At 39.8% G+C, this 23,159-nt stretch overlaps 1 protein-coding gene across 9 annotated transcripts in view; it reads left to right on the forward strand.

The window, feature by feature from the left end:
- The first annotated feature begins 376 nt into the window (after positions 1-376).
- SLC7A2 (solute carrier family 7 member 2) overlaps positions 377-23,159 on the forward strand; it is a 48,753-nt gene continuing 25,970 nt past the window's right edge. For 2 of the 9 annotated variants that reach the window (XM_067530583.1, XM_067530589.1), the window contains exons 1-3: positions 9,577-10,369; positions 18,229-18,617; positions 20,068-20,223. In XM_067530583.1, coding sequence (XP_067386684.1) covers positions 18,242-18,617; positions 20,068-20,223 — 532 coding nt within the window. In that variant the 5' untranslated portion in view covers positions 9,577-10,369; positions 18,229-18,241. Of the gene's footprint in view, positions 783-3,971; positions 4,021-5,415; positions 5,503-9,576; positions 10,370-10,828; positions 11,208-15,356; positions 15,599-18,228; positions 18,618-20,067; positions 20,224-23,159 lie in introns of those variants that run through there. The other 7 variants (XM_067530590.1, XM_067530591.1, XM_067530588.1 and 4 more) reach the window with 6 other exon arrangements.

The raw sequence follows: 23,159 nt of genomic DNA on the forward strand, positions 1-23,159 counted from the left end.
ATTTCTGGACAGATTCATGCCTGCAGTGGGATTCTGGATAGGCAAGGTGAAACTGACTAGTCTTGTTCATTTCAGTCCCCTGCTGCTTGGCAAAAGTGGCCTAATGCTTTATTTTGTTTATTTTCTATAGTGGGAGTGTTAGCTTTAACTTTGACTTTCTTGGCTTTCAGCAGCTTGTGTCACATTCTTTGCTATTTAAACTTTCTTCTTACTTTTATACTTTCAAACTTTACTCTGATATGGATTTTGGTCCCCCCCTCCCCTCCTTCTTCCCCCCAGCCCCCCTCCCAAAAGAAAAGGTTTATTTAGAGAGTGTAGCTTTAAATAGCTAGTTCCTCCCATGGGCTGCTTTATAAATCAGTGCTGTGGAGAGGAGTTGGGGACAGCACTGTGTGGCAATGTTACAAGCAGTTTCTGTAGATCTCTTGGGAATATCTGGGATTCAGATGATGATATATAGTACTGCTCTGTAACAGTTTGGGATACCTTGAAGGTCAGATTAAATTACCAATACTGGGGGCCAACAGAGCTATTAAGAGTTAGTTCCTAAGGAAATCTGTTAATCCTTCTCTTTGTTACATTTGAACTGCACACTAGCAGAACTACTCTATGTGCTTGCCTTAGTCTAGTGGTATCAGTGTTTTATCAACAGATAATTGAGCTACTGTAAAATTTTTGGAAAACCAAGAAAAACGGAGCTGTGACTAGCCATTTTTTGTTTTGTTTGATTTCTCTTCTAAAAACAAACTGAAAAGAGAATTAAGAAAAATTTGAGCAAATAGGTAAGTGATAACTGTTTAATATAGTATGTACCATAGATTGAAGTAGAATGTCAACAGTCTGGTTAGATCATAAGACAACAAAAACAACCTGAAACAAATATTTTTCTAGTCCTTATACAAAATGTGTAAAGATATTAATTTTTTAAAAAAATATGAGAATTACATTTATTTTCCAGGAAAATTAGTATGCATCACTATTTTAGAATTATTCTATTATTAGTATCTAATTATAATGAACTAAAACATAAATTAATGAGCTTTATTAGTTTTTTCTCTTCAGAATTTGTGTCTGCTTTTAGGCTTCCACATAAATAGCATTGATGTATATTCTCACACTGTAACTGAACCACATGATATTTCTTTGCTGGAACCTGGTATTATTTTCAGAATGATGTGTGTGTGTGTGTGTGTGTGTGTGTGTGTGTGTAAAATCACATTCTAAAGAATTCTTAATTTTATACAACATTTTTCATTGGAGTCTTAAACATTATGTGAATCCTTTTTTCTGACTCTAGGTAAGGAGGAGTTTTTGGGAGCTTTAAAGAGCTAATTTTTAAAAAGTGCAATCTGCAACTTTAGTCAGCACGTTGAAAGCAAATGCTTGTTGCACGCTTCCTGACTAATTCTTGATCTCCAGATAAAGGGAAACAAGTGAGGGTCAACTTAAGTTTGTTCAAAAAGGTTGTGCCTTACTTTTATTTTTGGTGTAGTAAATTGTTAACAAGATCTTCTTTCACCTTCTGTTCACCCGTATATGGGCTAGATTTTGTCATTCTTGTTCATGTTGAGTAGTATTTTACGCTGCACTGCAAATAGTCCCAGTGCAATCTGTAGACTAAGGTACTGCTCAGCATGAACAAGGAGAGTAGAATCTGGACCTAAATAAATCCTCGTTGTTATTGGTTTTGTCTGTGTGTACTTTGGTTTTTGGTTTTTTTTAAACCAGCTATTTGTTTAGTTTCCTATTTCCTGATCCCTCAGTCTTTACTCAGGCAAAACTTCCACTGATGTCTCTGGGAGATGTCAGCCCACAGATTTCATTGGAAGTTTTGTGCAAGGACTGCAGGATTGGGTTCACAGTGTAGGTGGGAAGTGTCACAAGAAACCAGAGGTAGGGTCTGGATTAGAGCTCTGCACAGGACTTGTGAGAGCCCTGCAATGGGACCGGGATCCCAAGGGTCCTGCAGGACCCAGTGCCATAATAGTGGGAGTGGGTGGGAGAGGAGTCGGATTAAAAGTAGTCCTGCGCAGGGCTCTAGTCTGGATTGCTGTTTGTCAGCGTGGGCATTCCCTGGTATGAGGGCCCAGACTTTAATTTCTGCTGGTCAGTCTGAGTTGCTGTTGCTCAGCACCTCATTGGAAGGGCCTCCTCGTTATATAGAACTGAGCCCTTTTAGTGTGTGTGCCACAAAAGTGAGATAACAATGAAATGGAAATAGGGTGGTTTATTGGTAATGTTGATTCAGAGATTTGAAAAAGTGTGTGTTTAGAAAGCATTGGCTGGTGCTGCCATTCTCTTTTGGAGGGATCCCTAATGCAGTAAGATGCTTGTTATTTTAATTTGGAGTCTGCCTCAGCTTGCACAACTTGAAATTTTGTTTAGTGGCTTTGAACCATTGTAGTTAAGAGCTGTCCATTGTTGCTGTTCATAATAAAAATTTTAATTTTAAGCCAACATGGATATAAAATCTTGGAAAACAATAATATTTTAAAAGCTTCCAGGAGGTCTGGCATGTTCAAAACTGCAGTGAACTAAATCCTTGGTATTTTAATGATTTTTGAAAATAATCTGACCTTTTAAAATGTTACTTTGTGTTTTTTCTGTCAATAGCTTTAAAACTAAAATGTGGAAATAACTGTCTATTTAATTATCCTGGTCTGTAGCTCCTAAATATCATCCTAGAAGTTTACATCAGACCTCTAATGACTTTATTAATCTAGATATGAAAAGGGTTCTTGGTGGTAATGAATTAATCTATTCATGCAGCAATAGCCAGTGATACTTCTTGGATGGTATCAGAATGACCTAAAATTACAAACTGAGTCATAACATTTCCCTGTGTATGGCAATGGTTGCTGTCATGTTATGGCTATTAGAATTAATTTGACATAAAACACAATTCCAAGAAAAACACAGAGGGCAAGATTCTGATCTGAGTTACACTGGTATAACATGGTGTAATGGTGGATAATTGAGATCAGACTTGGCCCCAGTAAATTCCTAGTTTTCTTAACTTTTTCTACATTCTGCTTCTTAATTTCTTAGTCTTCTGGAAAAATCCTACCCCTGATGGTAAAAGCATTCTATGTCATACACACGCATATATACCATAGCGTTTGTACTCTAATATTTATTTTGTTCTCTAATCTCTGTAGATATAAATAATCCCAAACCAAGAAAGTAATAAAACAAGAGGTCATAGTCCTGCTGACTTCCAGTGCAAGACAACCTGTTTTTCACAGAGTGCTGGCAAAGAGGATTTTGGTTACTGACTTACAAGTGTAGGCCTTGCTCATACAAATACTTATGCACATGCTCAACTTCTCACACGCTGAGTAGTGTGTGAAGTTAAGCACATGAATAAGATTTTGCAGGGTCAGCACTTCATGCATTTAAACCTTCACAGATTTATCAAGGCAGCCCCTTATGGCCATTCTGAGAGATTGCACCTACCAGACCAGTCAATGGCAATAGCAGTGAGGCTGCAGCTCTGTGTTCACACACACCCCTTTTCCCACCACCGCCTATTTGGGTATCACTTGGACTACTACTGTGTTTCATTTCCAGTCTATGCAAGAGTCTCCTTTCACAAGTAAATCAGGCCAGTGATTGTTTTTTTTTACTTTAAATTATTCGCTGACCATAATTTTTTAGACTCCTAAAATAAAAATTCTTCAGTGTCCTCAAACTCTTCTCCAGTGACGTGTCAAAACTGCTTAAAGAAGCTTTTCCCACAAAAAATAAGATATAAGAACTTTCACTGCTTCATCCATCCCCTCTAGAAAATCCTGAGTAAACAGGCTCTGCGACATGCTCTCAGGCTTACAAACTCAGCTGTCTCAGATCACGGGGTGAATCAAATTTCACATTGGGGGTCTCTCCTCCAAGAATGTCCTGCTACTGGCCATGGGGAATACAAACCTAAGACCAGTTGCCTCAAGCAGCTTAGATGATTCCAAGTGGAATATGGCTACTAAGGAGGAGAGAGGCAGCCTAAGGCAGGACCCAAACCACAAGGTACTTTTGTAGGTCAAAACCAACACCTTGAATTGTAACTGGAATGAATTGGGAGGCAAGGTGCATGACACCACATTTATTTAGTATGCTTTGTGTGTCAAACACTTAAGTATGCAGACATACGCGTTCTGTACTAGTTGAAGCTTATATATGATTCAAACATAGTTGATATAGTGTGCAAGCTGAATAGTAGAGTACATTACAGAAATGTAGTCTGAAGGTGTCAAAGGCACAGATGAGGTGGGGACAGAATATTGGTAGCCTATTAGCACTAGATAAAGATAGCTGTAGTACATAAGAATATTTTTTCTATCTGAAAATTCAGATGCAGCTGGGTATGCAACAGGATCTTCAAACTGCAAAACTTGTTAACAAAAGGTGGCTATACCCTCCTCGGTGAAGCAGAAAAGGTGGTAGAACAGAGGCCCATGAAAGTCCAAGTGGATCAGCACTTAAAGCAGGACAGAAGTCATCTAATTCAAATAATAATACTTCTCTCAGGATCATTTTTTAGAAAAACAAAGTGAATCACATGACCAGTCATATCAAAGACAGCTGATAAATCTGGAAGAACCAGGGTGAAATCATGACCCCATTGAAGTCAATGGGAGTTTTGCCACTGACTTCAGTGGGGCCAGAATTTCACCCTCTGTCTTTATGCATTGCTGTAAGGATATTATAGAACCCTCAAGACCAGCAATAGATGGTGTTGTATCCAATCCTAAAACCAAACTTAAAGGGTCAGGGAACTCTGAGGACTCCACTTAGTACCAAAACTAACTTGCCATAATCTCCTTTCTATTCTTATACATAAATGGAAGATTTGGAGATACCCTGTGTTTAGAAGAGGCCATCCTAGAGGTTTAGCGTCTCAGGTTTTGTGAGTGGTGCCAAAGATCAAGAATCAGGGTAACTCTAACTATCTAGGGCAGCGGTTCCCAACCTTTTTGAGTGTGCGGACCCCTTTTCAACATCCAAACATTTTGTGGACCACCACATGCTACTAATTTTATTTGAAATTGTACATTTCCTCGGTGAGGATGTTATTGTTTTTCTTTTCTGTGGATGCCCTGTAGAGCCTCACAAGTCCCCAGGGGTCCGCAGACCACAGGTTGGGAGCCATTGATCTAGGAGGATGAATAACTATGCCTCCATTTTCCTCCTTACAATGAGACATACTAAAGTAGTTTTGCAAACTCTGCTCCCTTCATTGTGTGCATTAGCTGGGTATTTTCCATTGTGACTTGCTCTAATGTAGCAATTTTAAGCAGTGCTTTTGAAGTGTATTTGTACTAGAAAAAAAATACATGCTAGACAAATATTTTGTTTGGCTAAATTTCTACATTGTTTGTAGGATAAATCATGTATAAAGGGATAGTTGCCTTGTCTTGTCAGGATGACAACAATGATACAGAAGAAGTTTTTGGATGGTATACAGTTGACAAGCTGGAGTGGATGCCAGAGACTATAGTGGAAGAGAGGGTAAGGATAGGAGCTCTGGAAGGAAAGCACGTATGTTAATTCTATGATCCCTTCTACAAAGTGACCTAAAATACTTGTTACTGCTTTGGAAAGGTATCAACAATCCTGGTTGAAGGAAACTCAATACATTTCAAAGTACTTGTTCTGGTCTCAATCCTGACATCAGAGAAATCCCTAGGAGTTTCAGTCTGACCAGAACTAATATTAGGAATTAATTTTAGTTGTAATATTCCAAGAAAAAATATCTAGATGGTATTTAAAAAAAAAACATCCTGATGAAAAAAACACAGTATAAATGGTTATTGGTTCTTCTCATGATTTTGGGCAAAAGTAAAAACATTATTAGTTCAGTGTGCAGTGTCTTTGAATATTTATGTGATACTTGTATGGGGAGATGGAAACTTACGTACTTTCATAATCGTGTTTCCACAAAGAAATGTAATTATTATGCAAGAGTATGGTATGTACCAGGACTCAAAGAATTTGAATTGTCTTCTCCCTGTTATTTTAGTTCTTCTGTGCCTAAAATTAAAAAAAAAAAAAACGGTGCTCCAAAATCATTACAGATTTTGCATACAATTACATTTACTATTTATTATGAAAATTAACACAAAACTGCAGTTAAGGGAAGTGCTATTGTATATGTGGGCTGGGGAATAAAGCTTAAATAAATTGTTTTAAAATTATATCTGGTTTACTAGATATGTTTAATGGTTTAATACAAGCAATTAATGATGTGCTGTATTTTGTAAGTTATGTCCTGTTCAGTGGTGTGGCTTCCTTTGCCTTAATTCCTAAGTAACCAACCAAATAATTTTTTGGGGAGAGGGGGAGTGTAAAACACATGCACACATTTTACATATACTTCTATTACAATTCAATGATTTAAAAAAGCCCTCCTTCCTAGTGCTCTCCCTGATCTCAGGTACAAGGTTACACATGGGGATTCAAACTTTGGGTCATACTCTTCCCAGAAAGTGTGTGTGCAGATTATGGACATATGTGCATAGCCAATATATTCTGCAAATCTGCAGCCAATTTGCTGCAGAATTTATCCCTGAGAGCAGAACTTTGGTCCAGAATCTAAGATTTATTAACACAGAAGTTTCTAGCCATCATGGTTATGAAGAATGTGGTTGAATGCAGTGGTATCTTCCGGAGTCTGGAGTCAGTCTGAAATAGTAGCTCTGAGAAGCTCTGCACCATTCATCTTAGTGAGTCCTCTTAAAGAGGAAAATGTAAATTTCACTGTTAATTACTACAGTAGAAACATCCAGAAAATTTGCTTTCATCCATAATCTTGTCCTATCTCCCATGTCTTGTTAATCATCAGAATTAACACTGTCCATCTGCCTGCCAAAACTTCCAGATTCATCCCCCTGACCACTTCTGTAGTACTGTTATGAGCCTATCAGTACAAAATCTGTGGCACATTGAAGACCTGATGATGCCATAAAGTTGAACTTAATATCAAAATAAATAGCACAATATTGTACTGCACTTCATTGTATTGATTTTCATATTCAGTTCACTAAAAGGTTTTAAATGACGTTGCTGTAGGATATCCATCCTGCTGCACCAGACTTCTGCAGAAGCCTTGGTGCATAATTTAGGTTGAGCTTGCCATAGAGTAGTTGGAGCCTTGCACATGTGGCTCTTGCTGAGTTAACTTTAAAATGCAATACTTCTACTGAGTGCATTCTGAACACTTAAACATTTTTTTTAGTTGAATCACTAATGTCCCATCTTGTGTTGTGCTCCATATGAGCAGACACAGAGCACTGCTGAACTCATATGGGGCTCTACACAGGTGTAGGGATCTGACAGCAAAACTCAGCACAGGACTCCACCTTAAATCAAATCCATTTACATTCATGTCTACCCACAACGAGGCATAGGCATAGCTATACAATTCTAAAGGAAATACTTTTTTCTGCAGTGATATCAGGGCCTTCAGTAGTCTTTTGATGCCAGACAGCTTTCTGGATGGTGAATGTTTAAAGTAAAGAAAAACCAGTTTACTATTGGTTACAGACAGTGGGGCCACTGACACGGTGACCGTTGTTCACACTGACGTCAGAGGGAGTTGATGGCACTAAGCACCTTGCAGCTTTGCCACGTTTATTTTTAGAAGCTAAGCTTTTAGAAGGAAAATCCAAAGAAGAGGAACCATATCGTCAGTGCAATATGAAGCAATTAGCTTTTGTCATAATAGCAGGAATATTTTTAATTTTTGAGATCTACTGAATATTTTGAAGAAACATACTTGCTGTTACAGGATTACAGTCTTGGGAGTATTTTTACCCCAGACTATTGATTTTTTGGGGGGCAATAATATATGTTTCAACACTAGTTTCTAATGTGTTTATCTCATTTAAGAATAATCCATATCTAACTTTGAGGACGTTACCCTAAATGTATGTCTCCTGAGAACTGGAAAAGTTTGAAGGCTTTTGTGGAATCACAAGAGGGCACTGTGGTGGGAAGAGGAAAAGTTTTTAGCTAACAGCAGAAGTAGGGTGAGAGTAATTCCTGCCTCTCTTCTCCCAAGAATCCTTTCCCACTTAACTGTTTGCACTCCTATTATAACCCATACCCTCCTGCTGCTGGCTCCTGATCTCTCTCTCTCTCTCAGACTGGGTACCAGAAGGGGAGAGGGAGGTAGGTGATTTCCAGAGATTAAGCCAGGAGCATGGAAAAACTAGAATGGAGCTAGTAGCATGGGACAGGCCTACGATTGCCAGTTTTGGTTGGACACATTTCTGGAGGTTTCATCACATGACATAATCTTTAATTAAAGATTAATCTTTAATTCATAGAGACTCCAGGACAATCCTGAAGGGTTGGCAACTGTAAGGCCAGCTAGAAACTGGAACAAGCTAGGGAAGCAGAAGGGGAGTTCCATGCACTTCAGGGATGGGAGAGGGAGAGAGAACAGTAAAATGGGAGGAAGGCAGAGCTCAAGTTGGCAGCGATGGGGCCGGAGTGATAAGAGTGATGTGCAGAATATTAGTATCTATAGGCACGGGTGGACTGGCCATCTGGCAGTTCTGGCAAATGCCAGAGGGGCCAATGCACTCAAGGGCTGGTGGGCCTGTCGGCCTGCTGCGGAAGCCTTTTATCAGGCCCTCCAGCTGGGCCTGGCCGAGCGCGGCAGTCGCTGCCCTCTCCTAGCCCCGCCCCACCCCGTCCCCCCACACTTTCCCACCACATGGGCCCAGTGGCACCTGGCCAGTGTATAAATGCCAGGGCTGATTTTTAGTCCCAGTCCATCACTGTCTATAGAGGTTTAAAGAGGTTCTTGTTTTCCTTTTAGAATAAGACCCTTAATACCTTTTTTACTTGTAAAAAGGAATATCCTGTGGTGATATGGGAAATGGTGTCTTGAGCTTCAACCCTGCCCTTTCTCCTTCTCCACACAATCCTAAAGATTGAAGCACCAGGAAGGTCCCGGAAGGACTGTGCTTCCCGGAGTGCCCTCTGAGATGGTGTATTCCACTTGGGGATATACACAGTCTAGAGCCCTCTTCATTATGAGAAGTGTAGTGATACAATGCATTAAGAAAACCAATATAGTGTAAACAGTTGAATAAAAATATTACCAAGTTGGGGTTTAGTGTGGAGGGGTTGTATTGTTCCTAGATTTTTGTTGTCTGTCATTGGAAGCAATAAAACTGCAGTTATACAGTTAGGTTTAGTTCATTCTGGGAGCTAATTTTTAACAAACTGAGGCTTGCTTATTGGTTATGCCACAGGAATATTTGGATTGTTATTCTAATTCCAGTCCTTAGCACTTTCACATTTCAAACCATATCTAGGAGAATGTGCTGTACTGCATGTCTCTATCACAGTTCAGTGGAACTGGGGTACTGTCTCTAGCTCCACTCCTTATTTTATTACAACACTGTTTTCAAAGTGGTGATTTCAGTTTTTTTAATAATTACTTCAGCTAATGCAGAAACATTTAAAACATTTTGGCACTGGATTGTGTGAGCTTGAAGATTAGGTTTGCAAGTGCTTTATAATGGTAGTTCAATGCTGGATCTTCCTTTTATAAGGATTGCAAATATGAAATCTGAAGACATTTCCCTTCCCAGTGGGACACAGAATGTTTGGTGTTTCTTTTTTAATCCAAACATCTTTAGAGTAAAGCAAACTCCTTCTGAACAAAGATGCCCCTTCAGGCCTTAACACCAATTGCACATATGTGAGTTTCAGGGTATGTCTGCACTGACAGCGGCAAAGTCAACTCCGTCAGATTGACTTATCTGGATCGACTGAGCGGTCAGTGTAGACTTGCTCAATCGATCAAGAAGTTGACGCAGTAAATCCACCCCCTCAAGTGGCGTAGTGCTGTGTCGACGGAAACGCGGTTCCCGTCGGCGCAGTGCAGTGAAGACGGCGCACAGAAGGGAAGCACTGCAGTCGACGGGAGTTACACAAGCTATTCTGCGTAGCTTGCATATCTCCTGTCGACTGCCGCTGAATCGCCCGGTAAGTGTAGACCAGGGTTCTGTCTGTCTTTGTGCGTATGTGTGTGTTTAAATAGGAAAAAAGAAGCCAAAAAAGATTTCACATTGTGGATATAGTGAATATGATTTAAGTGAACAGCAGTAACACTGGTTTTTTTTCCCCTGCTGGGTAAATAGCTCAGTAAGCTTCCTATCATCCAATCACTTGTCGTTATTGTGCCTCCACCCCCTGCAGGAGCCAGCAGCTCCCACGTAACCCACCGTTTTAAAGCAGATATTAGTTTGGAAAAAGCACATAGAACTGTTGTTGCTCACATTTAAGGATACAGAACTGCAGGACTCTTGTATAAGAAAGGCAGACGCTTGTCCAACAGAAGGTTGCACTGAACCAGAAGGTTAGTAATGAAGTTTCATGCTAAGAAACACTTTTTAAAAAATCATTCAGTTTCAGCACCCACGAAAAGATTTTTAGTATCCTGAAAATAAAAGATTATGGATTATCACATATATTAAAACAAATTACTGAAGTTTTATATGCTTTTGAAAAGCAAGACCTGTGTCATGCAAGTACAAAAATATCATACCTTAAAGTATTAATCCTATTAATGTTTTTCTAACTAGATGCCATACTGATCTCCTTTCAAATGTGCTAATCAAATAGAGACGCTTTCCACATTAACCTAAAGAAAGACCATTTCTGTTTGAAGTAGGCTAAATGTTTAAGGTATCAGTTCTGTTGTCTTTCTTTTCTGACTTTTTAAAAATCTTAAATATCATTAAATAGGTTTTCTTTTGTAAACCATTACAAATTCTGTGAGGTTCTTATTCACAGCATCAGCATTTATAATGCACAAATTTAAAAGTAGAGTTGTTCATATAAAATCATGTATTAAGATTTTAGTCCCATGTATGTATAACATATTGCAGCTTTCAAATCTTTATTCTTTCAATAATTTCATAGACGATGAAGAAAACCAAAGTTAAACATATATCCCCATGCCAGGAAAGACAAATCAATGTTAAAACTGAATTAGGCCAAATTAACTGAAGATGGTAGTAAGTTATAAGGAAAGCTTGTATTGTTGGAGAACATACTGATATGATTTGTTTCAGTTTTTCAAGGAAACAGAGGCTGAGGAAGGATTAAATTTTTATCTGGAGAAGGTTTCCGTATTTCTTTCCATTCTGAATATTCTATGGTTATTGGGGGCTGTAAAACATCACGTTTGATAAGTATGCACACTGCTTTCTTTAAAAAAAATTGCCTGTCAGATCCAGTACTGTAAAATAATATGAAGTCAGTGAAATATGTTTTAACAACCAATAAAGGAAGCAAAAAGCCTCTTTAAAATAGCTTTTCCTCTAGAATCTTTAAGTGTATATGTTAACAATAAAATCACATTTTAGACGGCACTTGGCACTTGCTTTGTACATTACATAAATTTGTCATTTATATTGTGGTTTTAAAAAATGCAAAACTTGGGATTTAAATATTTCAATATTACTGGGTAGTAATTAAATTGAAAGGTGTGTCTTCTATCACCTCAAGACTGGGGAGTGATTTGTAATTTTTATGTCATGCATTGAAAGCAGTTTTATTTCTCAGAGTGAAGGCTACACAATGTAGCATAAAATTATTTTTCTGTAGACATACGGGCTCTGTTCATATACACCTATCGATTTATTTCAGTTATTTATGAAGTTTTGCAACACAATTAAGTCCAATTCCTGAGACACTTTACATGTCTGTATGCGGTTCAAACCAATTTAAGAGCTGTATGGAGACTTTGTAGAATGAGACTCTGTATCCCATGAGTACTATGACAGTTTGGGGTTCTGCCTAGGTACAACTTATGAATTGTTTGATATTATGAACTGTCTGTGTATATATCAAATTACAAACTCCAGTTTTTTTTCTGAGCAACATTTTGATTATAAGCCTATTCTGTAGCCTCAGTATTGAGCTGAAACACACAGAAGGTATCAGGAGAAAATCTTGCACCTAGCAGAGGGCTAATAATGGGTGGTCATTAAACCTTAATGATCATCCATTCAGATGAAAGCGCCACTGTACAAAGAGCCCGTTGTTGCTCAGGGTACACCTGTTTTTTCAAGTCTGAAAGCAACAAATCACTTTGTGAGGGAGTCTATGATTACCTGATGGGGTTTGAGGTTGACCACGGAGGTCACCTGATGGGAGGGTGCGTGGGAGATTGGAAGCCTATAAAAAGAAGGGTCTCTAAACAGCCATTTTAGAGAAGACACTAGAAACATCCTCCATCAGAGCTATCAGCATAGCAACTGTGCAGCCACCAAACCTTGCCCGCAATGTCCCAGCAGATAATGCCTGGAAAGAAATGTGCATGACAGTCAGCAGCAAAATACTTAAGAGGCTGTTTACCTCTTACAGCATATCGTTGGGCATACTTCAGAGCAATTAACTAAGAGAAGGAGAGAGACCACCAGACTGGAGTGTTTGTGGTTTTTTCTTCTTCTCATCCCTATGTCTCTGATAGAAATCAATGGGAAAAGAATTGGGGGGTCTCCTCCTAGCCACTCCTCCATGACTAGGAAGAAGCAGTTTCATGGATACATCCTGGTCTCATTCTCTCCCCTCCATGGCAGCTCTCCTCCCAGGGCTTCAGTAATATCCTGAGGTCCCTGCCTCAGAAAGATGGTAGGGGAAAACATTCTACAGAGGGCTGCTTATGGGGGCAGGAGGTGCTGCTTTGGGCTTGGAACACCCCACATCAAGCCACCCATTCTCAAAATGGGTCAAACCAGTGTGGTGCTGGATAGGAGTGAATGATTGGCTGATGTGCCCTTTACTCCTGCCTAAAGGCGGCTTTTACTGTGTAACTCAATAGCATTTTTATTGTAGTTGTGGTAAACATGTCTCTGCTGGAAAAATTCTTCAGTCATCCACAATCCACTTGTTGAAATACTGCCTCCAACTGTGATCCTGTCTACCTTTATATGCTAAGCAAGAACAGGTTTAAGTAAGAACTTAGATGGGAGATACCCATCAGCCAGGGTGCTGCAGAAGGCTGTATTAGTGATTCAGTAGGTGACAGTCAGTGCAGCCAGTGCCTCAGTATGTTTTTTAAACTTGCATGACTGGAGGCGCTACCTTAGGACATGTCTATAGGAACAGAGAGTCTGCGGCAAGCTGTGGTGTAAATCTGTGTCGTGTTAGCCTGCCGTATACTAACAGTCGGTGCGTACCCTACTGCCATTCACTAAAAGTCCTATAAAGTGCTTTGATCTATCCCACTTTGAAATGGGAGTACATCAAACTAAGAACACTACAGGTCTTTTAATGCACAGCAACAGGATTCCACAGCACTTTGGTCTATTTCCGTTTCACAGCCAGGAAGATCAAATCACACCACTGAACTTTTAGTGTGCAACAGGCTAGTGCGCAGTAGGTTGACAACCCAGCTTGCTGCACACAAACTGTTCTACAGACAAGCCCTTATGGATGACGCTTAAAACCAAGCTTCTGACAACTTCTGGCCAATGCTCACTAAAGGTCTTTTGACACTTTTCACGTGACTGGGGATGTTGGTTTCAATGTGAAGGCCAAAGTTCAACTTGATCAAGTTCATTCTCCCTGCCACACTTTGCTTTATAACAGGAGTTGCCAAACTGTGGCTTGTGAGCCGCATGTGGCTCTTTTACAGTTAAAGTGGGGCTTGCGGAGGCGTCTGTGCCCCCCCACTCTCTGCCTACTAGACTTCTGCACTGCAGCAGGATGGTGGGGCTAGAGGATTTTGTCCAGTGGGGAGGGGGGGTCTCAGAGGATCAGTAAGTTTGGCCACTGCTCTATAATGTCATATGTATTTTTCTTCACTTCTGTCTTATGCTTTTGTTGCTGAATGCTGTTAAACAGCGGTTGTTTACTGCCCCAGACATAACTGCATTTCAGTGGTGGATGAAATGATGGCCATATATAGTGTAATTAGTTTGAAAAGCAATTTAGGTTCATTTGGGTTGGAACATTCTTTATAAATGTATATTTGTTCTTTGAGTATATGTTAGTGTGGATCCCATCATGGGCTTACATGCACCTCGTGTGCACAAGATTAGATTTTTTTGCAATAGCAGAGTCTGGAGATTTCCTTGGTGCCAAAGAGGCAGCCAATACCAGCCCCATGCCATCCCTCGGCACTGACCTTCTATGAGGAGATATGTTCCTCCTTCCCAGTGCTGGTATATTTCTTCTTGACAGTATTTCACAGAGATTCCTTTCCACTACAGTCAGTGAATGATCCCAAAGATCATTCTCTTGGGGATCTCTTGGGGAACCTCTGTTCAGAGTGCTGCCCCAAAACTGGTGTGGGAATAGCATCGGATCAGCCAGTTCCAATCCGCACAATGTGCCACCTTGGCCATATTTGCTTTGCTGAGGACCGTCCTCCCATATGTCAAGGAGCAGATCGCCATCCTCCTATGCATGTGGCAGGACCAACCATACCAGAACTAGACGTGGATCTACAGGAACAGGAGACGAGAGGGACAGCAATGTCTTCCACCAAGGAATCTTTTTTCATGTCTGGATGAGGCAATAACACCAGCGCTCACTCTGGCACTAGGTAACTTTAAAGCCTTCCAGGACCTCTTGTCCAAATTGTGGAGATCTTGAATATTGAGACTGTTTATACAGGAAAAGTCTCATAAACTCTTTGATATCCTGAGTGTGACAACACTGGCTAGAATCACTTCCCTATTCATTAAGGAATCCTAGAACTGGCCAAAGGACTATGGCAGACCCCAGTGATTCTTCCTCCAATTTTTAAGCATGTAGAAAAAAGGTCAGATGCTACTGAAATGTTTTGAACACTTTTATGCCAACTGAAACCCAGGGTCCTTGGTCATCACACTGGAGAAATAAAGTTCCACCAAAAGCACTCCTAAGGACAAGGATCCTAAGAAGTTAGACCTGTTTGGGTGAAAGACATCATCAGTCTCATTGCAGCATTGTGTGGCAAACTACTAAGCAATGTCTCATGTGGGAGAGAATCACCCCTTTCCTTTAGAAAACCCTACAGAATTGCTGAGATGGAATGGAAAAGATTCTCAAGGAGGTGCAGATATTCATGAGAACACTACATTAGGCAGCCATTGACATCTCTGATATGACTCCAAGGTCGAAGGCCACAGCTGGAGTATCAGCAGTGGAAGATACCCAGATACTTCAGGGGATGCCCATCTTCCAACTCCTAGATTAATCCAGCTTCCTCTTGGAGGTAGCAGATTTGATGGGAGAGTTGATGGTCACAAAGGAACATATCTAAAGCCTACCGCTACCTTCATGAACTGCTTTGCCACATTCCACTGGCTCTCGGTGGCTATGACAGTTGACAAATAGACATTAGACATCATTGCCCAAGGTTACCCTATATTGTTCCGTTCACTGCCCCATATGCAACCGTCTTTCTTGTTCCTTTCCAGGGACCATTTTCCTGGGTTCCTGATACAAACAGAAGTGACTTCATTGCTTCATCTGGGAGCCACAGAAGAGGTACTACAGGAATACAGTGGAAGAAGTTTCTACTCTACTTTCTTTTCCTGAAGAAGAAAGGGTGTCTTCATCTTATCCTAAACCTGCGAAGACAGAATAAGTACGTACGTTACTCAGATTCAGATGATAACACTTTCCTCCATCTCTTCAGGCTCAAGACTGGTTCATGGCTGTCGACTTGCAGGATGCATATTTCCACATGGCCACCCATCTAGCCCACAGGAAGTAGCTAATATTCACAGTGGGGCTCAACCATTACCAATGCAGGGGTACTGCCTTCCAGACTCTCCAGGGTACTGAGGGTCTTCACAAAATGCCTTATGGTGGTAGAAGCACACCTCAGAAGAAAAGACATTCACATCTACTCTTCTCTGGACAATTGGCTGATCGGGGCAGATCCCAGCAAGAGACTCCAGCACACCTAAAATGCCCTCAACTGGATTTCCAAGTGAACTACAAAAATTGTCTCTTATCCCATCACAGATAATAGAGTTCATAGGAGCTCTCATCGATGGTGGTTCAGCGAGAGCATATCTATCTTTGCACATAGCCTGGATAACCACCTGTGGATTGAAGAAGCACACATGAAAAATAATCCAGAGGTGGCTATCCTGGCTATATGCAAAGACAAACTGTGGGAATTTATCTAAGAGGCTAAAGAAATAACATCCTATATCTAGGAATTAAACAGGCAGTGTGTTTACACTGATGAAAACAGAATTTCTATCAATATTGGTGGAAAAGCTGCAGAAGACTTTGGGTGAGATAAAACTTCTTGAGGCAGGAGGTTGAACTGTTTAGTTTCTCTATGAAGTGTTATGATTTTGTTTTATATGTAACCATGTATTTCCACTGTTCTTACTATCATTTAAATCTTTGATAATAAACTTATTCTTATTTTCATTATAAATCAGTCTTAGTGCTGTGATCTTAGCAAAAATGCTGACCTTGAGTTGAGTTGGATCGTGTAAGAGGGTGGTGTGTACTGTTCATGTGGGGACAGCAGTGGAAGATACCCAGATAAGACCATCTTTCTAGTGGTGCTCACTTCAGCCAGGAGGGAGAGTAATTTTTGGACGTTTGTAGCTGAACCCCCATATTACACTCCATAGGGACAAGGTGCTATGACCTCACCTGAAGTTCATTCCTAAGGTGGTCTCAGAATTTCATCTAAACCAGTCGACCAACCTGCCAGTCTTCTTCCTGAAGCCGAATTTGGCAGAGGAAGTAAAGAAATTACACACACACACTACATATATCAGGGTGCTGCTTTACATTGACAAAAACTGTCACCCAATCTGTTTATAGCCATAGCCGGGTATGCTAAAGGTCAAGCCTTCTCCTTACAGAGGATACCAAAATTGATATTACCGTGTCTCTTGCCGAGTTACTAGTTGGTTGATGTTGAACGGGAAAGGTACAGCAGAGTTCAAGCAACATCCTCTGCTTGCTTCAGAAATATGCCAATTTCTGAGAACTGCGAGGCAGCAACATGGAGTAATCCACTGACCTTCATCAAGCATTGTGCATTGGAGTTAATGAGTAGAGCAGATGTCAAATTCAGGATACCAGCACTACAAGCACTGTTTGATTGATGGATGCAGCTGAAAATCCTCGTTCCCATCATCCTGAGAGGATACAGCTTCCCAGTTAACCTGCAGTGAAATCCACACTGACACACCCTTGTAGAGAGAACAGCTGCATACCCTACAGTAATGGTGTTTCTTCGAGATGTTGTCGTCAATGGAGATCCTTCAACGTGCACTTCATCTCTGCTTTTGGAGTTTTCAGCAATAGGGACTTTGAATTGCGAGGGAACCAAGGGAGGCTTGAGGCTGGTCAACCTTTAATGCCCTGGCCTAGGAGGATGAGGAGGACAGGGCATGCTCTGGCTCCATCAAAATTATTATTTTAGGAGGTTGCTATTTGTAGCCTTGAATCTGAGAATCCAAAATCCTTAGGATATTGGTGCTGCTCCTGCTCCTAGTTATGTCATTGGTAAAGCAGCTTACAGTCAGGCTGTATGATAAGATAGTAGCTGTCCCTCTGTTGTAGAGAAGGTTGAGGGCAAGCCATCAATAATAAAGTGTAAACATTCTTTGTTCTGGTTTTATTTTATGTTCCTTATGATGGAAATCTTTCTGAAAAGAGTGTGTGAAGAGAAAACAAAAGTGTGGTAAGGTTGCTAACTCTTCTGTCTTGTGGAGAAATCACTGTAATTCTGTTTACTTTCATGAACAATGTACATGCGTGACTGTGTTCTTATCATGTAAGAAGGGTATGTTGTCACATTCAGACAATTAGTATTTCTTTAGCAGTCTTTCTCCTTGTCTTTATATACCCAAACCCCTGTAGCAGCATCTTGTGTGTCACTACAGAGTGTTTCAAAATATTAATGTTTATTTTTATTAGCTTGCAAATTCAATCTTTTAGGTTTTTGTAAAGATAATTAAAATTGTAATGACGCAATCAGTTGCCATACAGTATATTTTACATTTCCAGTCAGTCAGCTAAGTCAGAAAATAAACTGAATCCAGCTAAGCTATGAAAAGAGGTGGTAAAGAGAGACATTTCTGTATAAACTATTTATTGCTGAATGACCCATAATTTCATTTAAAATTCAAAATATATCATCTAACAGTAAAGTGGCTTTTGGAAGGTTAATTGTGACTGTTTGTTTAAATTATACCCTCTATGTATTTATTGTAATGACTTACTTTGTTTTCCTAGTTCTACATCCAGAATGATACCCTGTGGACCAGCTTTGTCATTTGTTCGGTGTCTGTTGCGAAGAAAAATTGTCTCTGTGGACAGTCTTGAAGATTCCAAGTTATGCCGATGTTTATCGACGGTGGACCTTATTGCTCTAGGAGTAGGAAGTACACTTGGTGCTGGTGTTTATGTACTTGCTGGAGAAGTTGCAAAAGCAGATTCTGGACCTAGTATTGTTGTTTCTTTCCTCATTGCTGCCTTGGCATCTGTGATGGCAGGTCTTTGCTATGCTGAGTTTGGTGCTCGTGTACCCAAGACTGGTTCTGCATATTTGTATACTTATGTAACTGTTGGTGAACTGTGGGCTTTTATCACTGGCTGGAATCTCATTTTATCATATGTGATAGGTAAGTTTGGGAGATCAGTGTAAAACTGAGGGGGCAACTGGGAAAACTAGAAATAAGATGTAGGTTTGAGCTCTTTCTTTTTTCTTAGCTGCTACTACTTCAGATACACTCTGGCTGGGTTATTTCCTTCTCATGCATCATATCATGTAATAAAAGCTCTTCAAGCCAGAATAGGTCCTTTGTGATGCCTTTGCAAACCAACTCTCTTTAACAGCTTAAATAAGTGTACTTAATTGGAAAACAGTGGCTAACAATTCTGTTGATGATGCACAAGAAGAAATAGAATCTAATTCAGTTTCTCATTGCTATGTTGGCTCTGCAGGGGTAGTTGAAGTAAAAGGAGCAAAAACAGTAAGTATAAATGTCTCTGGATACTAACAGGAAGTAGATCTAGGGAAGGTGTCAACAGTGTAAGAGCTACTCTTCAAAACAAATCATGAAATGTGTCAATTGATGTAACTCCGTCAATGATATAGTGTCCTGAAGACATACCAACTTTGAACTTATATCCCATCGTGTATGAAGCTAATTGGGACTGGGAAAAGTCAGTGCTTGGATGGGAGAGATAAAGAGAGACATTTTGGTAAGTCAGGAAGAAGGAAAGAAGTGATATTTGTGAATCAAGTATCATGCTTCCTTCCAGGATTGTGATCCTGCAATTGAGGCTTTGCACACGTAACCACCAACATAGAGTCAATTAAGGTAATGATGTTCTTGTGTGGGCACATATATCTGCATGTGCAGGTTCAATAGCTTACATCATAACTGACCCAGAACGTCCAAGTACTGTAGTAGGGGACACTCTGCTGATGGGGATGTTGCTTTTTGAGAGTGATATAAAAATGAGGTCCTGATTGCTTGTGTTCCTGTAGCAATTTTTTCAAGAGTTGGGGATTAACCTTTGCATGCTGGCTAAATTTAAGTTCAGCCAATTAAAACTTTTTCTGTAATTCCAACTGGAAAACCTATTCTTCACTGCCTGTCCTAAACTATTATGTAGTATTACTGTGCATTGCTAAAGAGATACCATGTTTCACCTTATAAGTGGCTGCATTCCAGCACAGAGGGCAGTTAATTTTATATCAGTTGAAATTTGCAGAATGTTTTGGGATTAAATAAAAATAGAATATATTGAAATAATAATATAATGAAAAGTACTCTAAATGAAAAATGATTGTTGGTTTTTATTGTGCTATCAAGGTAGCCATTACAAGAAAGTTTACTTGAACTTTTCTAACACAGTAAATTGGGATATTGTTATTGTAGTTTAATATATTACTATAATTCTGTAAGTATGAATTGCTATAACAAAATCTATGGAGAAAAAGCCTACTTGTTTAACAATAATTGTATCTTTCTAAATACAAAGAGCAACGTGTTCTTTCTATAGTACTTACTGTTGTGCTATTGAATTTGTGCAGAATCCTAATACTTTTTGTATTTTATGAAGGTACATCCAGCGTAGCTAGAGCATGGAGTGGCACCTTTGATGAACTCCTTGGAAAACAAATTGGTCATTTTTTCAGAACCTACTTCAGAATGGATTTTTCTGGTCTAGCAGAGTATCCAGACTTTTTTGCAGTATGTCTTATATTGCTTCTGGCAGGTAAGACGTAGAAATCTCTCTACATTAGGAATGTCATGGTGATTAACAGGGAATTATTGAAGGCAGGGAACAGATTCTGCACCTGTTTTTATACAAGAAGTAAAAAAGGATGAATTATAGTTCTCATGTTTTATCTTATCAGAGATACCGTTTATATTATTAGAGAAATATAAATGCATACAGAACATTGATATAATGGCTCTATTAATCAGATGCAAATAACACATTTTTTAAATTTCAGCTAAGTCATGAGATAATCAACTATGAGAATTTGTGTAAAATCCATAAGATAGAAATCATAATAAGAAAATAACTCTACAGCATCTGTATTTTTTGTTGTTGTTCTAGAGGCTCTCGGTATTTTCAGCAAGATCACAAGTTTAAACTTTGTAATTTAATGTTGTAATGTATTGTCCACAAACCAAGCATTATTCCTTGGTTGATATTTGACTTTTCATTTAATCTTTTCCTCACAAGCTATTTCCTCAGTACAACTTAACTTTTCCCCCATTTTCAGTTTTCAAAAGAATTTCAGTATATCTCCAAAAACACTACAAAAACAGACTTCAAAGACTCTAAAATAAGGAAGTAGCTGCAAGAGCATTGTTCTTCTTCAAGTGCTTGCTCAGGTCCATTCCAATATAGGTGTGTGTGTGCTGCGTGCACCGTTTCCAGAAACTTTTCCCTAGTGGTATTGGCTGGGTCGGCTCCAATGCCCCTGGGAGTGGCACCCTCATGGCGTGGTATAGAGGCAACTGCCACCCGCCGCCCCCTCAGTTCCTTCTTTCTGTCCATGATGGTGACTGGAATGCTGTTGTTTCCTTGCTCCTCAAGTGATTCTTCTTAGTGGCTGTTGTCTATAAATAGCTTGTAAATATAATGTTAATAGTTGATTAGATCAAGTTAGATAGATAATTAGAGTAGTTAGAATCCCTGCCCTGTGAGGTTAACCCATGCCTGGGGCATGCCTCTGTCCCAAGGTTTTAAACAGTGTACGAGTTGCCCAAAGAAGATATCGGTAAGCAATCCGCACCAAGAGAGACCCCATTGCTCCTCATTCTGAACTAACTACTCCACTTGAAGAACAAAAGCCTTGCGGTTTCATCCATGTGGGTACACCTGGCTGCAAACTCAGCCTTCCACCTGCCGGTGAATGGCCGCACAGTATTCTCTAATCCAATTTGTTCATGATTCTTGAAAGGATTAGAGCACCTATACCCACAGGTATGTAAACATGGTCATCTATTCATACACATACTGCACACTATGCCATCACACAACAAGTGAGAAACAATGCAGCCTTTGGCCAAGCGGACCTCCAGTCAGTGTCACAATAAAACTCCGATCCCACCATCTAAGTGATGGCTTGGGACTCACTTACATTGGAATGGACATGAGCAGGCACTCGAAGAAGAAAACGGTTACTAACCTTTCCATAACTGTTGTTCTTCAAGATGTATTGCTCATGTCCATTCCAAATCCTGCCCACCTACTCCTGTGTTGGAGTTACTTCCAAGAGAGGACTGATGGTGCGGCAGGGCAGAAGTTGCCTATATACCGTGCCATGAGGGTGCCATTCCAGAAGGCACCAGAGCGAACCTGACTGCTACCACTGGAGAAAAGCTTTCAGCAATGGTGCACACAGCACACACACATCTATATTGGAATGGACATGAGCAACACATCTCGAAGAACAACAGTTACGGAAAGGTTAGTAATAGGTTTTTAAAATTTCTGTCTATGCCCTTCTTCATTTGTGTTCTCTCTCCGTGTCTTCTGTTGTTCTCCTAAACCCTGTTGTCTTAAACATCACTTCTCTCCTTCCCCTCTCCATTAGTTTACTCTTCTGCCATCAAGTCACTTTCCCCAGTACAACTGAACCAGCAATAAAATAATGGAGCAAATCTCTGCCATTGAGAGAGGAGGAGGAAGAGTTGAATCTGGGTGCATCCTGAAGTTCAGATAGTGCTAGACATAGCTCACTGGTTTCAGTGCTAAGCAAAGTTGCATCAGTGGAAGTGGCAAAGTGACGTGTTTCAGGGAGAATATCACATCCTACTTTATAGCACACTGGCCAGCTGCTCAGGTCTCCCATCTTTGAGACTGGCCTTCAGTGGGAGCAGGAGACTTTTGTGAAGATCTCCTTGCATGTGTTTTTATTTTTATTGTTCAAATAAGTTAGTCCATGGAAACCAAAGACATTTTGCATGCTAGATTTCATATAATTTTAGGTCCATTGAGATACACCTTTCTAGAAGGATTGGGGTAAGAGGGATATTTAAAGGTCTACAAAACAATTCACTTCTTCTGCCAGTAAAAATACCACCAACAAAGAAAACTTGAACAGCTTTTGTGTTAGTTCCTTAGTTTCTGAGATGGTGTCGTGTTGCATTAACAATCAGAAATTTCATTAAGACATTATCTTGATAGGCTTAAAATTTTCAGACTTAATCTTTGAATAATGAGGAAATCATGTAGGTTTGGTATTATTGGAAATGCTTTGTTTCACAGAGAAATGGTGAGAGATTTTTCTACTGTATTTTATGTTTCCCCATCCCAATTTGTCATCTCATATTCTACTAAACTACAGACCAGGCTTCAGCTGTCCCCGTCTAACTTCACAGCAGGGTTCCCTTGGAAAATTTTCAGATTGTGTAAATAGAATAGTCTGCTATATAGAGAGACATTTATTTTACACCCTGATTTGCACAACTATACAAAAGATCAAGAAACTCTCTAAATCAAAGTTGTTTAGGAGCTAAATAGATGTGTCCTTTAATTATTTTAATAACCTGTATCAGTGGTTTTCAACTTGTGGTCTGTGGATCCCTGGGGGTCTGTAAACTATGTCTAAGATTTCCAAAGAGGTCCACACCTCAATTTAAAAATGTGTAGGTGTCTGCAAATGAAAAAAACAGTGGTCTATATGATGGCCC

Source organism: Emydura macquarii, unplaced genomic scaffold, assembly GCF_026122565.2.
Source record: "Emydura macquarii macquarii isolate MOO-44397 ecotype Brisbane River unplaced genomic scaffold, CSIRO-AGI_Emac_v2 contig_3108, whole genome shotgun sequence".
NCBI classification, from domain to species: Eukaryota; Metazoa; Chordata; order Testudines; family Chelidae; genus Emydura; species Emydura macquarii.